The sequence below is a fragment of the Ranitomeya variabilis genome, chromosome 4, assembly GCF_051348905.1.
Source record: "Ranitomeya variabilis isolate aRanVar5 chromosome 4, aRanVar5.hap1, whole genome shotgun sequence".
In the NCBI taxonomy this organism is placed as follows: domain Eukaryota; kingdom Metazoa; phylum Chordata; class Amphibia; order Anura; family Dendrobatidae; genus Ranitomeya; species Ranitomeya variabilis.
Window position 1 is genome coordinate 625,535,272 of NC_135235.1, and position 18,151 is coordinate 625,553,422.

The 18,151-nt window shown below is 40.7% G+C and overlaps 1 protein-coding gene across 2 annotated transcripts in view; it reads left to right on the forward strand.

The window, feature by feature from the left end:
* Window positions 1–15,513, forward strand: part of PMP22 (peripheral myelin protein 22) — a 56,253-nt gene extending 40,740 nt beyond the window's left edge. For both annotated transcript variants that reach the window (XM_077253582.1, XM_077253583.1), the window contains exons 4-5: window positions 7,066–7,206; window positions 13,887–15,513. In XM_077253582.1, the coding sequence (XP_077109697.1) occupies window positions 7,066–7,206; window positions 13,887–14,047 (302 nt within the window). In that variant the 3' untranslated portion in view covers window positions 14,048–15,513. The remainder of the gene's footprint in view (window positions 1–7,065; window positions 7,207–13,886) is intronic.
* Window positions 15,514–18,151: the final 2,638 nt, after the last annotated feature.

Consider the following 18,151-nt stretch of genomic DNA (forward strand, 5'->3'; position numbering starts at 1 on the left):
TACCATATAATGTAGGGGGATCTGGAATGTTATATAGAAGTACCATATAACGTAAGGGGATCTGGAATGTTATATAGAAGTACCATATAATGTAGGGGGATCTGGAATGTTATATAGACGTACCATATAATGTAGGGGGATCTGGAATGTTATATAGAAGTACCATATAATGTAGGGGGATCCGGAATGTTATATAGAAGTAGCATATAATGTAGGGGATCTGGAATGTTATATAGAAGACCATATAATGTAGGGGGATCTGGAATGTTATATAGAAGTACCATATAATGTAGGGGGATCTGGAATGTTATATAGAAGTACCATATAATGTAGGGGGATCTGAAATGTTATATAGAAGTAGCATATAATGTAGGGGATCTGGAATGTTATATAGAAGTACCATATAATGTAGGGGGATCTGGAATGTTATATAGAAGTACCATATAATGTAGGGGGATCTGGAATGTTATATAGAAGTACCATATAATGTAGCGATCTGGAGTGTTATATAGAAGTAACATATAATGTAGGGGGATCTGGAATGTTATATAGAAGTACCATATAATGTAGGGGGATCTGGAATGTTATATAGAAGTACCATATAATGTAGGGGATCTTGAATTTTATATAGAAGTACCATATAATGTAGGGGGATCTGGAATGTTATATAGAAGTACCATATAATGTAGGGGATCTTGAATTTTATATAGAAATACCATATAATGTAGGGGATCTGGAATATTATATAGAAGTACCATATAATGTAGGGGATCTGGAATGTTATATAGAAGTACCATATAATGTAGCGATCTGGAATGTTATATAGAAGTACCATATAACGTAGGGGGATCTGGAAAGTTTTATAGATGTACCATATAATGTAGGGGATCTGGAATGTTATATAGAAGTACCATATAATGTAGGGGATCTGGAATGTTATATAGAAGTACCATATAATGTAGCGATCTGGAATGTTATATAGAAGTACCATATAATGTAGGGGATCTGGAATGTTATATAGAAGTACCATATAATGTAGGGGGATCTGGAATGTTATATAGAAGTACCATATAATGTAGGGGGATCTGGAATGTTATATAGAAGTACCATATAATGTAGGGGGATCTGGAATGTTATATAGAAGTACCATATAATGTAGGGGATCTTGAATTTTATATAGAAGTACCATATAATGTAGGGGGATCTGGAATGTTATATAGAAGTACCATATAATGTAGGGGATCTTGAATTTTATATAGAAATACCATATAATGTAGGGGGATCTGGAATGTTATGTAGAAGTACCATATAATGTAGGGGATCTGGAATGTTATATAGAAGTACCATATAATGCAGATGGATCTGGAATGTTATATAGAAGTACCATATAATGTAGGGGATCTGGAATGTTATATAGAAGTACCATATAATGTAGGGGGATCTGGAATGTTATATAGAAGTACCATATAATGTAGGGGGATCTGGAATGTTATATAGAAGTACCATATAATGTAGCGATCTGGAGTGTTATATAGAAGTACCATATAATGTAGGGGATCTTGAATTTTATATAGAAGTACCATATAATGTAGGGGGATCTGGAATGTTATATAGAAGTACCATATAATGTAGGGGATCTTGAATTTTATATAGAAATACCATATAATGTAGGGGATCTGGAATATTATATAGAAGTACCATATAATGTAGGGGATCTGGAATGTTATATAGAAGTACCATATAATGTAGCGATCTGGAATGTTATATAGAAGTACCATATAACGTAGGGGGATCTGGAAAGTTTTATAGATGTACCATATAATGTAGGGGATCTGGAATGTTATATAGAAGTACCATATAATGTAGGGGATCTGGAATGTTATATAGAAGTACCATATAATGTAGCGATCTGGAATGTTATATAGAAGTACCATATAATGTAGGGGATCTGGAATGTTATATAGAAGTACCATATAATGTAGGGGGATCTGGAATGTTATATAGAAGTACCATATAATGTAGGGGGATCTGGAATGTTATATAGAAGTACCATATAATGTAGGGGGATCTGGAATGTTATATAGAAGTACCATATAATGTAGGGGATCTTGAATTTTATATAGAAGTACCATATAATGTAGGGGGATCTGGAATGTTATATAGAAGTACCATATAATGTAGGGGATCTTGAATTTTATATAGAAATACCATATAATGTAGGGGGATCTGGAATGTTATGTAGAAGTACCATATAATGTAGGGGATCTGGAATGTTATATAGAAGTACCATATAATGCAGATGGATCTGGAATGTTATATAGAAGTACCATATAATGTAGGGGATCTGGAATGTTATATAGAATTACCATATAATGTAGGGGGATCTGGAATGTTATATAGAAGTACCATATAATGTAGATGGATCTGGAATGTTATATAGAAGTACCATATAATGTAGCGTTCTGGAATGTTATATAGAAGTACCATATAATGTAGATGGATCTAGGATGTTATATAGAAGTACCATATAATGTAGGGGATCTGGAATGTTATATAGAAGTACCATATAATGTAGATGGATCTAGGATGTTATATAGAAGTACCATATAATGTAGGGGATCTGGAATGTTATATAAAAGTACCATTTAATGTAGATGGATCTGGAATGTTATATAGAAGTACCATATAATGTAGGGGATCTGGAATGTTACATAGAAGTACCATATAATATAGATGGATCAGGAATGATATATAGAAGTACCATATAATGTAGGGGATCTGGAATGTTATATAGAAGTACCATATAATGTAGATGGATCTAGGATGTTATATAGAAGTACCATATAATGTAGGGGATCTGGAATGTTATATAGAAGTACCATATAATGTAGATGGATCTGGGATGTTATATAGAAGTACCATATAACGTAAGGGGATCTGGGATGTTATATAGAAGTACCATATAATGTAGGGGGTCTGGAATGTTATATAGAAGTACCATATAATGTAGGGGATCTGGAATGTTATATAGACGTACCATATAATGTAGATGGATCTGGAATGTTATATAGAAGTACCATATAATGTAGGGGATCTGGAATGTTATATAGAAGTACCATATAATGTAGGGGATCTTGAATTTTATATAGAAATACCATATAATGTAGGGGGATCTGGAATGTTATGTAGAAGTACCATATAATGTAGGGGATCTGGAATGTTATATAGAAGTACCATATAATGTAGGGGGATCTGGAATGTTATATAGAAGTACCATATAATGTAGGGGGATCTGGAATGTTATATAGAAGTACCATATAATGTAGCGATCTGGAATGTTATATAGAAGTACCATATAATGTAGGGGATCTTGAATTTTATATAGAAGTACCATATAATGTAGGGGGATCTGGAATGTTATATAGAAGTACCATATAATGTAGGGGATCTTGAATTTTATATAGAAATACCATATAATGTAGGGGGATCTGGAATGTTATGTAGAAGTACCATATAATGTAGGGGGATCTGGAATGTTATATAGAAGTACCATATAATGTAGGGGGATCTGGAATGTTATATAGAAGTACCATATAATGTAGATGGATCTGGAATGTTATATAGAAGTACCATATAATGTAGGGGGATCTGGAATGTTATATAGAAGTACCATATAATGTAGGGGATCTGGAATGTTATATAGAAGTATCATATAATGTAGGGGATATGGAATGTTATATAGAAGTACCATATAATGTAGGGGGATCTGGAATGTTATATAGAAGTACCATATAATGTAGGGGGATCTGGAATGTTATATAGAAGTACCATATAATGTAGGGGGATCTGGAATGTTATATAGAAGTACCATATAATGTAGCGATCTGGAATGTTATATAGAAGTACCATATAATGTAGGGGATCTTGAATTTTATATAGAAGTACCATATAATGTAGGGGGATCTGGAATGTTATATAGAAGTACCATATAATGTAGGGGATCTTGAATTTTATATAGAAATACCATATAATGTAGGGGGATCTGGAATGTTATGTAGAAGTACCATATAATGTAGGGGGATCTGGAATGTTATATAGAAGTACCATATAATGTAGGGGGATCTGGAATGTTATATAGAAGTACCATATAATGTAGATGGATCTGGAATGTTATATAGAAGTACCATATAATGTAGGGGGATCTGGAATGTTATATAGAAGTACCATATAATGTAGGGGATCTGGAATGTTATATAGAAGTATCATATAATGTAGGGGATATGGAATGTTATATAGAAGTACCATATAATGTAGGGGGATCTGGAATGTTATATAGAAGTACCATATAATGTAGGGGGATCTGGAATGTTATATAGAAGTACCATATAATGTAGGGGATCTGGAATGTTATATAGAAGTATCATATAATGTAGGGGATCTGGGATGTTATATAGAAGTACCATATAATGTAGGGGGTCTGGAATGTTATATAGAAGTACCATATAATGTAGGGGATCTGGAATGTTATATAGATGTACCATATAATGTAGGGGGATCTGGAATGTTATGTAGAAATACCATATAATGGTTACAAAGGGTAACTTTTAAGGTAATAGAATAGTACAATTTTGTATAGAATATTCTGGAATGCGATTTGGAAGTTGCATTTAATGTAGGCCAGTGTTGGGAATGCTGTATAGAAGTACCATATACTGTAATACAGATACATTTGGAAAGCTATAGAGAAGTATCAATGCTATATAAAAAGAACCATTTATTGTATTTAGTTCTTGAATGTTTTAAAGAAGTACCAATGTGTAGGGATATTGGGAATTATATGTAGGAAGTATTAATTTATTGTAGGTGAATCAGAAATGTTATATAGAAGTACCATTAGATATAGGTGACCCAAGAATACTTTATATAAGTATCATATGGAGGATTTGGAATTACATAAAGAAGTACCAATTTGTGTGTGGGATTCTGGAATGAAATACAGAAGTCCCATTTAATGTAGACTTATCTGGAAGAGTATATAGAAGAAGCAGTATGGAAATCTTGTTTCATATAAGGGGTCTGAAGTCCTATATGGAGGAATTATTTTTTATAGGGGATTCTGAAATGCACTCATGAAAGTGTTATTTGCTCTAGGGCTTTTATAATAACCATGTAGACAGGTTGTTTGGTGTCATTTATTGTAGCATGGCTCTGGAATACTATGGAAGTAGTGATTTATATAGGGGACTGTGCAGTGCTATATCGAAGTACCAGATCATGTAGGGGGACTGGGACTAGAACGCTATATGGAAGTACTGATATTTATTGATTTTAACTGCAATTGTGGCTCTATTGAGGTGATTAGGGTTGTGCTGCAATACCACGCTCGATCTGTGCACAGGGGTGGCACTGTTTTGGTAAATATTCTTCTAATCTCTGACAGCCCCTTTAAATCGTGTAAAGTAAATGACGGCTTTAAGACCCATCGTCTTCCTCAGTAAATGGATTACATTTTACAAAGTAGTCGCCATGGATCGGCCAGAGGAAGGACTCATATTTTGCTTGTGTAATGTACAGGTTCCTGTAATCCTGGATACTAAATTATTCAATACCGGCATTCCCGTTGTTTTCTTATTGGACCATTGACAGAAAAGCTTTACGTTTTATTGAGCGTCTACTGAGGCAGGCCGGTGGATACATCGAGGCAGAGCTCCGTAGAGAAATGGCTCGTCTCGCAGAGAACCAGCTTAGTTAACGTTTTTGAAAAATCTGATTAATAATGCAAGAAGGGACGTGGGATTGCTTGAAGGCAATAGATCTCTGCGTCATGCTTTTTGTATGGATAATAGAAAAAAAGAGGATTTTCAGCTCGCCCTTAGTAGCTTCCCATTGGATTCCATGGGACGAAGCACGAGATCACATCTTTGCCAGACGTAGCGGCGAAGTGCATGTAGATAGAAAGGATTCAGGAGTAAAATTATAATATCTTTATTAGATCCATTAAAACAAAGGCAGTTGTTGTGACATCAATTTAGGTACAGTTGGGGTATAGAGGGTGTGGAAAAATAGGAAACTGGACGTGTTTACAACACCTGGTGTGTTCTTAAACCCATTTTAAGTTTAAAAACACACCCGATGTTCGAAACGCGTCCAGTAGACCTGAGACCAGACCGTCTTAAGTAATTGCAAACTGACAAGGCCCCCTTGAACTAGTATAGACCTCTTTCTCTTATATTAAAACAGACCCCAGATCAAACCCACCACCCTCCCCCAACATCAATACAGATTGTAGGCCCTTTTTTGGGAGCTTACAAGGTCGAATTGGCAAGAATAGGTCAGATGCCGTAGTCTATATGTAAGGCCCGCAGGACTCTGGTCCAACAGGCACATTAGTAGTACACAGCTACCAGACTAGAGTCTTGCGAGCCTCTTTCTATGTGCCGACATCCCTGGTGCCCAATGGCGTAAATTGAAGCTTCTGGGTCCCAATGCAAAATCTCTAACAGGGCCTCCAACTATCATAGGTCCTTAATAGTTATTGTCAGTTCATATGGGGCAAATGGACCTTTTGGGCCCACCTAAGGTGATTGAAACCCCTTCACCTATTATAGTAACACCTCTTCTGATTAGTAGTGCAGAATTTACTAATTGGTTAGGAGGAGACTGCGGTCTGGTGGCTACGGTCTACTGATAGGGCCGCTGGATCGGGGACCTGCTGTTTTCTATCATCTGTATCCTGTGTACCAATCAGGGCTGCAATTTGTATCTTCAGAGAGGAAGAGGACTAGAACTCTATAGTACCACCTATAGGAAGTAGCAATCCTAAAAGTCAATATCGACTCTCTAACGAACCTTGTCACATGACTTAGGATAAAAGCCAAAACCAAAAGCTCAGTTTGCAGACACTGTGTTTCAGGGTACTGCCCCTCGTCAGTGCAGAGTGTCAGTGTCAGGGCTGTACACTCTGTATATATTGCAGTGTAAGGTTTCGGTATATTCTGCCGCCAACCGCTCCTGTTTTCAGAGTACATAAAGGTGTCTGATGTGTCTGATGTTTCCTCTCCACAGAGTGGCTCCAGTCGGTCCAGGCCATGATGATTCTCTCCATAATCTTCAGTGTCCTGGCCTTGTTTCTCTTTTTCTGCCAGCTCTTCACTCTTACAAAAGGTGGACGATTCTACCTGACCGGCATCTTCCAGCTCCTTGCAGGTAAGTGGTGTCAAATCTTAGTGAGGGTTCAAATGTGGGGTCTATAGACCTGATGCAATGCATTGTGGGAAGCATAGAGCCTTTCATTTTTCACATTACAGCACGATAGGGAACACTGACCCAGGGAGTAATGAGCAGACATGATGGTCCGGCAGCTAACAGGAAATCACATCTCCTCATTATACTTTCAAAAAGCCACTTCTTCATGCATTCAGAACTCTGCTGATGTTCTGTTAGCTCTCAGGACATCACATTTCCTCCTAATGCATGAAGAGTTCTGAGTGCAGTCCTGGATGTGTAGGCTATAGAGACCTGGCCAATTTTAAGACTGGTTTTTATTCTCCCTTCCATTGCCTGGAACGGTAGATTTCCTTTGGGTGAGTATGGTATATCCAGATGTATAACTTAAAGCCAGTAAGGTTAAATAATTCATTATTGTCAGAGCCTACCATTGCTTTCAGCTCAGTATTTGCCATGCCGAGCCCGGTTACCATGATGCAAAATGGACAAAATGTTTCAAAGCTTATTTATAGAAATGCTGGGTACTGGAATCCATTCATCATTTCATTCAGCAGGGCTGGGCCTTTAAACCCTTGGATTATCCACTTTCTATGGCGCTGCATGCCTGGTCTGTGACTCATTCCTAATAATCACAGAGGGTAACGTAATAACCGGGCACAGCGATGTGCTGCATCCTAGAGGAACTCAAGCTATTGTTAGCTTTTTTTTTTTGTTGCTGGCAAAATTCCACTGAGCACACTTGTTGGTAAACCTCGACTGTGTGCACTTGTTGGCAAAACTTGAGTGTGTGCACTTGTTGGCAAAACTCGACTGGGCGCAATTGTTGGTAAAACTCGACTGTGTGCACTTGTTGGCAAAACTTGACTGTGTGCACTTGTAGGCAAAACTCAAGGGTGTGCACTTGTTGGCAAAACTCGACTGTCTGCATTTGTTGGCAAAACTCGACTGTGCGCACTCATTGTTAAAACTCGACTTAGCGGACTTGGTAAAATGTGACTGCGCACTTGTTGGTAAAACTCGACAGTGCGCACTTATTGTTAAAACTCGACTTATCGGACTTGGTAAAATGTGACTGCGCACTTGTTAGTAAAACTCGACAGTGCGCACTTATTGTTAAAACTCGACTTAGTGGACTTGGTAAAATGTGACTGCGCACTTGTTGGCAAAACTCGACTGTGCGCACTTATTGTTAAAACTCGACTTAGTGGACTTGGTAAAATGTGACTGCGCACTTATTGGTAAAACTCGACAGTGCGCACTTATTGTTAAAACTCGACTTTGTGGACTTGGTAAAATGTGACTGCGCACTTGTTGGTAAAACTCGACAGTGCGAACTTGTTGGTAAAACACAATGGTGCGCACTTGTTGGAAAAACTCGACTGTCTTCATTTGTTGGCAAAACTCGACTGTGCGCACTTATTGTTAATACTCGACTTAGTGGACTTGGTAAAATGTGACTGCGCACTTGTTGGTAAAACTCGACTGTGCGCACTTATTGTTAAAACACGACTTAGTGGACTTGGTAAAATGTGACTGCCTACTTGTTGGCAAAACTCGACTGTGCGCACTTATTGTTAAAACTCGACTTAGTGGACTTGATAAAATGTGATTGCGCACTTGTTGGCAAAACTCGACTGTGCGCACTTATTATTAAAACTCGACTTAGTGGACTTGGTAAAATGTGACTGCGCACTTGTTGGTAAAACTCGACAGTGCGAACTTGTTCGTAAAACACAAAGGTGCGCACTTGTTGGCAAAACTCGACTGTCTGCATTTGTTGGCAAAACTCGACTATGCGCACTCATTGTTAAAACTCGACTTAGCGGACTTGGTAAAATGTGACTGCGCACTTGTTGGTAAAACTCGACAGTGCGCACTTATTGTTAAAACTCGACTTAGTGGACTTGGTAAAATGTGACTGCGCACTTGTTGGTAAAACTCGACTGTGCGCACTTATTGCTAAAACTCGACTTAGTGGACTTGGTAAAATGTGACTGCGCACTTATTGGTAAAACTCGACAGTGCGCACTTGTTGGTAAAACACAATGGTGCGCACTTGTTGGCAAAACTCGACTGTGCGCACTTATTGTTAAAACTCGACTTAGTGGACTTGGTAAAATGTGACTGCGCACTTGTTGGCAAAACTCGACTGTGCGCACTTATTGTTAAAACTCGACTTAGTGGACTTGGTAAATTGTGACTGCGCACTTGTTGGTAAAACTCGACAGTGCGAACTTGTTCATAAAACACAATGGTGCGCACTTGTTGGCAAAACTCGACTGTCTGCATATGTTGGCAAAACTCGACTGTGCGCACTTATTGTTAAAACTCGACTTAGTGGACTTGGTAAAATGTGACTGCGCACTTGTTGGTAAAACTCGACTGTGCGCACTTATTGCTAAAACTCGACTTAGTGGACTTGGTAAAATGTGACTGCGCACTTGTTGGTAAAACTCGACAGTGCGAACTTGTTCGTAAAACACAATAGTTTGCACTTGTTGGCAAAACTCGACTGTCTGCATTTGTTGGCAAAACTCGACTGTGCGCACTTATTGTTAAAACTCGACTTAGTGGACTTGGTAAAATGTGACTGCGCACTTGCTGGTAAAACTCGACAGTGCGAACTTGTTCTTAAAACACAATGGTGCGCACTTGTTGGCAAAACTCGACTGTCTGCATTTGTTGGCAAAACTCGACTGTGCGCACTTATTGTTAAAACTCGACTTAGTGGACATGGTAAAATGTGACTGCGCACTTGTTGGTAAAACTCGACTGTGCGCACTTATTGCTAAAACTCGACTTAGTGGACTTGGTAAAATGTGACTGCGCACTTATTGGTAAAACTCGACAGTGCGCACTTGTAGGTAAAACACAATGGTGCGCACTTGTTGGCAAAACTCGACTGTCCGCATTTGTTGGTAAAACACAATGGTGCACACTTGTTGGCAAAACTCGACTGTCCGCATTTGTTGGTAAAACTCGACTGTGCGCATTTACTGGTAAAACTCGACTCAGTGTACTTGGGAAAACTTAACTGTGCGCACTTGTTGGTAGAACTCGACTGTCCACATTTGTTGGTAAAACTCGACTGTGCGCATTTACTGGTAAAACTCAACTCAGTGTACTTGGTAGAACTCAACTGTGCGCACTTGTTGGCAAAACTCGACTGTCCACATCTGTTGGTAAAACTCAACTGTGCACACTTGTTGGTAGAACTCGACTGTGCGCACTGGTTCCAGGATCATACAGTGGGATGTACACACTGTTGCCAGTCGGTCCCTTCACAGAAACCTCCTTAATTGTGCCAAGCCACAGTGGGGTGTCTCGGTCCTAATCGCTGTGCTCCAAAACAGTAGCAACCACCACGTATCTTCTTACTTTCTGCACTGCTGTGCGACCCATATGCCCCGTTAGCATTACAAGCTCCTTACCTTTAGCAGCATAGACCCTGGCAATGCTCCTGGGCATCGATGTACTAATGGGCATACAATAGAGGTAAATGCTGATAAGGGAGAAAGGTAGAAACTAACTCATCCTCTCCAATTGATATTAAACCTCTGAAAAGGAGCATTTTCATCTTAAGGCGGTTCTGCAGCTGCTGGGGTGTGGGATCTAACAGGGTCGTTCTATGATCAGAAAAGAAGAAAGGAGATTTATGTTCAACCATACATGATAACATCAACTTTCATACTGTTATTACAGTATATTGTGAGATTTATGGCATTTCTGAGGTTATTTAGTCGCCACCTCGCCACCCTCTTAGTGATATTTAGCAGCGTCTGGCTGAGACACGACATATTTTTGTCCTTCGCTCACACAGTTTCTCCTTTCTTTAAATGTGGGTAGGCGGTCTGGCCACTGTAGAATCCAGGGACCTGGCCCATGAAATGCCCACTTTTTGCCTTTTCGTAAACAATGCACCCATTGAAACTCGCCACCCTTGGTAGGAGCTGTAGGTGTCCTTTGGATAATTAGACAAAATGATGAATGTTGTGGAATATGCAAGGCCAGACAATGCCTCACAAATATTTTGTAGATTTTTTTTGTACCGGTCTTGTTAAGAATGCTCCTTAAAGGGGGAGTTTAACATCTTATTATAAAGTGACAATATTGTAGCATATGTTGTACATATTTTTTTGCTGATTAAATTGAGGTGTTTTCTATTTTTAGAGAATGATGTGATCAAAAGTTATTGTCATGCAAAGTCAGTTTTATTTGTAACTTGCAGTACCGTTCTTCACCACATTTCCAACAGTAAAGAAGTTCCATAGGGATACATGCAACAGCACCATCAGTCATATTTTATTGATATTAATATTGTGTTAATACTAATATTGTGAACTCATACATCCAAATCACCAATATTGTGCTTTGTATGTATGAGCTCCCCCAAGTGGCAGGTCCTCCATGAAAAATAAGTTAAAATATAAAGCCATTTGCGAAGGTTTTAGACAAATGTGGAAAAAATGCAGCAAAATAAGAATAGTTTCAATAATAGAAGAGTTAGCTATGTTATTTTATGAGTTAATAAAATGTTAAGTGACTGAGCAAAAGAGAAATCTAAATCCCATCAGTATGTGGTGACCACCCTTTAGCTCCATCACTTCTTGTCACTTGTACACAGGTTAGGACGGAGCTCGGCAGGAGGTTTTTCAAAACATCTTGGAGAACTGACCCCAGATCTTCTGTGGGTGTCGCCTGTGCAGATCCTTCTATCCCTTCATGTGATCCCAGACAGACTGGATGATGTGAGATCGGGGCTCTGTGGGGTTGGATCATCACTTCCAGGACTCCTTGTTCTTAATGATATTGGCTGGATGATTGGGGTCGTTGTTCTGCTACAGAAAAAATTTGGAGCCAATAAGTTGCCTCCCTGATGATATTACAAGATGGATAAGATGCCTTTATTTCTCAGCATTGAGGATACCATTAATCCTGAACCAAATCCCCAACTCTACCCCTACCTCTCTTGACCCGATAACTATAATCTCACGTCTGTCCACTATTTCATCTAAAACTTAACATGGATAAAACAGAATTCATCATCTTTCACCATCTAACTCAACCCCCCAACAGACCTATCCATTAAAGTCAATGGCAGCCCACTCTCCCCAGTCCCACAAGCTCACTGCCTCATGCTAATCCTTGACTCTGATCTCTCCTTCAAACCACACATCTATGCCCTTTCAACTTCCTGCCCACTTCATCTCAAAAATATCTCCCGGATCCACACATTCCTTAACCAAGAATCTGCAAAAACAATAGTGCATGCCCTCATCATGCCCTCCTGCCTCGACTACTGCAACCTCCTGCTCTGTGGTCTCCCTTCTAACACTCTCGCACCCCTCCAATCTATCCTAAACTCTGCTGCCGACTAGTCCACCTGTTCCCTCGCTATTCCCCAGCCTCCCCCCTCTGTCAATCCCTTCACTGACTCTCCATTGCCCAGAGATTCCAGTTCAAAACCCAAACCATGGCATACAAAACCATCCACAACCTGTCTCCTCCATACATCTGTGACCTCGTCTCCCTGTACTTTCCTGCACGCAACCTCCAATACTCACAAGATCTCCCCTCTTATCGCCTCTTTTCACAATCGCGTACATGATTTTTCCTGTGTATCCCCCCTACTCTGGAATGCTCTACCCCAATATATCAGACTCTCATCTACCATGGAAACCTTTAAAAGGAACCTGAAGAACCCACTCTTTCGACAAGCCTACAACCTACAGTAACCATCCTTCCATCAAACCACTGCACGACCAGCTCTACCCTTACCTACTGTATCCTCACCCATCCCTTGTAGACCGTCAGCCCTCACGGGCAGGGTGCTCTCTCCTACACTACCAGTCTTTGACTTGTTTAGCTCAAGATGATTGTACTTGTTTTTTGTTATTTATACCCCTTTTCACATGCAAAGCACCATGGAATAAATATAATAATAACTCCCATACCGGAAATGCAGCACCAAACTTGCAGGATCCTCCACCAAGCTTCACTACTGCCTGCAGACCCTCGATGTGCCGCTCTCTAGCCCTTTTTGGAAAAAACCTTACAATTAATATTTAATGTGACTCCTCTGTACAGACCAGCTACCTCCACTCTTCTGCACCCCAGTTCTATGTTTTCATGCATAATTGAGTCACTTATCCTTTTTTCCTTGTGGAAGTTATGAGTTTATAAGTGCAATTCTTCTATGAATAACACTTCTGCCCAGACTCCTACTAATAGTAGACAGTGTACCTGGGATCCACGGGTTGCTGCCAGTTCTGAGCTGATGGCACTGCTGAACATCTGCTTTCATAAAGAAGTCAGCATGATGTGTCTTTCATCTGCTGCACTAAGTTTCCTTGGCTGACCACTGTGTCTACGGCCAGTGTTGCCCATTTCTTGGTGTCCTCCATCCTGGAAAAACTTGCAGATACTTATCCATCATGTAATACCATCAGGACAATGACCGCAAACAAAGTAAAGATTCTTTTCAGGGTAAAGAAGAACAAGGAGTCTTGGAAGTGATGATCCGGGCCCACAGAGCCCTGATCTCATATCATCCTGTCTGTCTGGGATTACATGAAGAGACAGAAAAATTTGCGACATGCCACAGAAAGTTGGATGTTTACAATATGTTTTCTTAAAATGACCCTTTTGTTTCCCCTTAGGTCTGTGTGTGGTGGCTGGAGCATCCATCTTTACCGTTCGACACGTGGAATGGCATAGCAACGTTGCCAGCTTTGGATATGCCTACATCCTTGCATGGGTAGCCTTCCCGCTTGCCATCATCAGTGGCATCATCTACGTCATCTTGAGAAAGCGGGAATAATGATTTATACTCCATCTTGACTAGGAAAAACTCAATATAAAGTCTAAAGGGGATCCTGAAAACAACAAAAATTTTAAATTGAAACCAAAAACAAAACAAAACAAAAAACCCTCCCTCACCGAAAAAGAGAGAGTGCGGTGAGGGTGGGCTCCTGTGTTAATTGAAGATGTAAATAGTATCTATGGTTAAAAACCTATTTATAACACTTTTTACATATATGTACATAGTATTGTTTGCTTATTTTGACCTGTAGGCTTAAAAAAAAAAATTGATAATGTCTACTACAACAAAAATTCTAAATTTTTTTGTAAATGGACAGCAACAATCCAAAAACATTTCAATTTGTGTGCCTTATGAAAAAAAAACATGCCAACAGTCTTAATCCCTATTAGTGACTACCCCTTGTAAAAAAATAAGAAATTTGCCAATTTTTGTTGTAAAAAAAACCCATATAGCTTCCATGCCAGGTTCAAAATGGCCGACGCTAGAACTTGAGAGAGAGGCGTTCATAGCGCAGACGGCCATTCTGATGTTTATTCCCCAGAGCTGTTAGGTGTCCATCGGGTCCTTACATAGAGAGAGGATGAGGACCTGACTTGGAACTTATCGAAGGGGTGAAAGCCGTAGCCCGGCGGTCAGTAAGCCCTAGCGGAATGGGCTATGAGGCTGGGCCAGCGACAGGGTCACATTTTCAAAATGCCATGTTACTATTGCACTGACACCAAAGTACTGTGGAAACTATTAAGGACAATCAAAATTTTTGAATTTTTCCAATTTTTGGGGCATTTTGAAGACTGCAATATCGCAATGAAATGAAAAATTTTAAGGGGTAAAAAAAATTCTCATTTTTTAAACTTTACCTTGATTGCGTTATTGTTTTCAATGGCATTTTTTTTTAGTTTTGCTTTATGGCCGAGCTTGAATCGACCCTACACTGCCAGCGGAGCCTGCGAGTCTTTGCAGCGCCAGAAAGTGGGAGGGACTTTACCATCCGAGCGAGTGTTTGTGTGTATATGTACCTGTCTCACAGAAATTTAGGATGTGGAGAAAGGACAGTATATGTATATTTTTATTTTAACCAATGTGCATGTATTATACGTATAGAAATATAGCTATAAAACAAGGTAGCCAAAAATTTTACCAAACTTTACCAAATATTTTTGCTTCTAAAATAAATAAAACTAAAAAAAATAGAGAATTTTAGATAATCTACTCCTGACTGAGATTAGAGTTAGATTCACACCTTGTCGTTTTAACGTGGAAAAAAAAGTGGTGCTATGATAATTTTATTTTTTGACCATTCCTACTACTTTAACCTCTGTAATAACTGCTGACCCAGTAATGTTTCTAGTTGTTTTCATTTTCCTTTTCAATTTTGTTATTTTTAGAATAAAATCATTGAAACTCTGTCTAGTTCTCTAAATTTCAGGTCTATGTGAATATTTAATAAAAAATGGCTGCTTAGACATCTTCTGAAGTGTTTACTGTGTCTTCTGTCATTTATATTTTACAGAATGATAGCATGTAATGCCCTCCATCTCACTCCAAAATAATTGCAGACCTTAACAAATACAAACTACATACCCCAGACCAAAATGGACCCTCTAAAAACACCTACACCAGACCTGTTAAATGTATGGAGACCTCTGACCTGACCCCTTAAACAAACACAGACCTCACACCAAACCTTCTAAATAAGAACCCCAGACCAGACCTATGAAGCTAAGAAAGAGCCCAGAACACACCTCAATTTGAATTAAGACTCTAGACCACCCCATCTTAACCCATACAGACCCCAGGCCTTAACCAATGCAGACCCTGGGCCATACCACCTTAACTAATGCTGACACCAGACCACACCACCCACAGCTGGCATTAGGGGCAGGCAGACCAGGCAGCTGCCTAGGGCCTATGCTCCTCCAGGGGCCCTCAGCCAGTGGCATGATTCTAATAGCTTTACACCACGCGCCCGCTATGGGGCGCGTAAGAGGGGCCCGGCAGCACCCCCCCATTGCACATTTAACTTATTGGCATCATAAACGTCAATACAGTTGAAAGCAGTGATGGAGGAGAGCGTGACATGACACCCCCTCTCCCATCACTTTCCCTCTGCTTGTGACAGAGGGCACGCGATGACGTCACTTCATCGTGCACCACGCTGTGCCAGCAGTGGATCCAATGAAACTGGAGCAGAGCCTGGAGCAGCACGGGGAACAAGGAGGAGGGATGAGTATTGTGCGTGTGTGAATGTATGCATAATACTGTGTGTCTCTGTGTGTGTGCACTATACTGTGTACTCAGGGGAGCTGCACTACACTGTGTGTTGGGGAGCTGCACTTTATTGTGTGTTGGGGCGCTGCACTATACTGTGTGTTGAGGGAGCTGCACTATACTGTGTGTTGGGGTAGCTACACTGTACTGTGTGTTGGGGGAGCTGCACTATACTGTGTGTTGGGGAGCTGCACTATACTGTGTGTTGGGGCAGCTGCACTGTACTGTGTGTGGGGGAGCTGCACTGTACTGTGTGTGGGGTAGCTGTACTGTACTGTGTGTGTGGGGATCTGCACTATACTGTGTGTGTGTGGAGATGCATTATACTGTGTGTGGAGAGGGGCTGCATTATACTGTGTGTGGGGGGGGCTGCATTATACTGTGTGGGGGGAACTGCACTATACTGTGAGTGGAGGGGCTGCATTGTGTGTGGGGGGGGCTGCATCATACTGCATATGTGTGGGGGAGGGGCTGCATTATACTGTGTGTGTGTGGCTGCAGTATACTCTATCAAGGGCCATGGGGAGTGCACTATACTATATGTACTATATGGGACCTGCATTATACTGTATTGAGGGCTATGTGTCCCCATCATTCTTCCTCAGTCGGTGTAAAGAAACTCAGGAACAAGCATTGAACGACTTCATTATTGTCTATCACGCTTGATTATCAGCCTGAACTCTGCACCTGTAAATACAACCAAAATATTTGTGTGATGTTGAATATGTGAGCATTTGGGGCCCCACTATAAACTTTTGCCCAGGGCCCCACTTTCTCTAAATCCATCCTGATACCACCTTAACCAATATAGACCCCAGACCATACTACCCTAACCAATGCAGACCCCAAAACATACCACCTTACCCCATACAAACCCGAGACCAGATCTCTCGCATAAATACTTAACCCAGACTGAATTCTCTAAACAAATACAGACCACAGGAGAAACTTCCTAAATGAATACAGACCTCAATCCATATTGCCTGAACTAAATCAGCCCTTCTAACTTAATGTTGCAAATTCCAGCTTTCAACAGAATCACTAGCAATTACACATTAAGGGAGAAAGATCTGTTTTAGGGTACCGTCACACATTGGCACTTTGGTCGCTACGACGGTACGATCCGTGACGTTCCAGCGATATCCATACGATATCGCTGTGTCTGACACGCAGCAGCGATCAGGGATCCTGCTGAGAATCGTACGTCGTAGCAGATCGTTTGGAACTTTCTTTCGTCGCTGGATCTCCCGCTGTCATCGCTGGATCGTTGTGTGTGACACCGATCCAGCGATGCGTTCGCTTGTAACCAGGGTAAACATCGGGTTACTAAGCGCAGGGCCGCGCTTAGTAACCCGATGTTTACCGTGGTTACCAGCGTAAAAGTAAAAAAAAAAAACAGTACATACTCACATTCCGGTGTCTGTCCTCCGGCGTCTCTGCTTCTCTGCACTGTGAGCGCCGGCCAGCCGGAAAGCGAGCACAGCGGTGACGTCACCGCTGTGCTTTCCGGCTGGCGCAGACACAGTGGAGAGAAGCAGAGACGCCGGAGGACAGACACCGGAATGTGAGTATGTACTGTTTTTTTTTTTTACTTTTACGCTGGTAACCACGGTAAACATCGGGTTACTAAGCGCGGCCCTGCGCTTAGTAACCCGATGTTTACCCTGGTTACCCGGGGACTTCGGCATCGTTGGTCGCTGGAGAGCTGACTGTGTGACAGCTCCCCAGCGACCACACAACCACTTACCAACGATCACGGCCAGGTCATATCGCTGGTCGTGATCGTTGGTAAATCGTTATGTGAGACGGTACCCTTACTTGGTACAAACAACA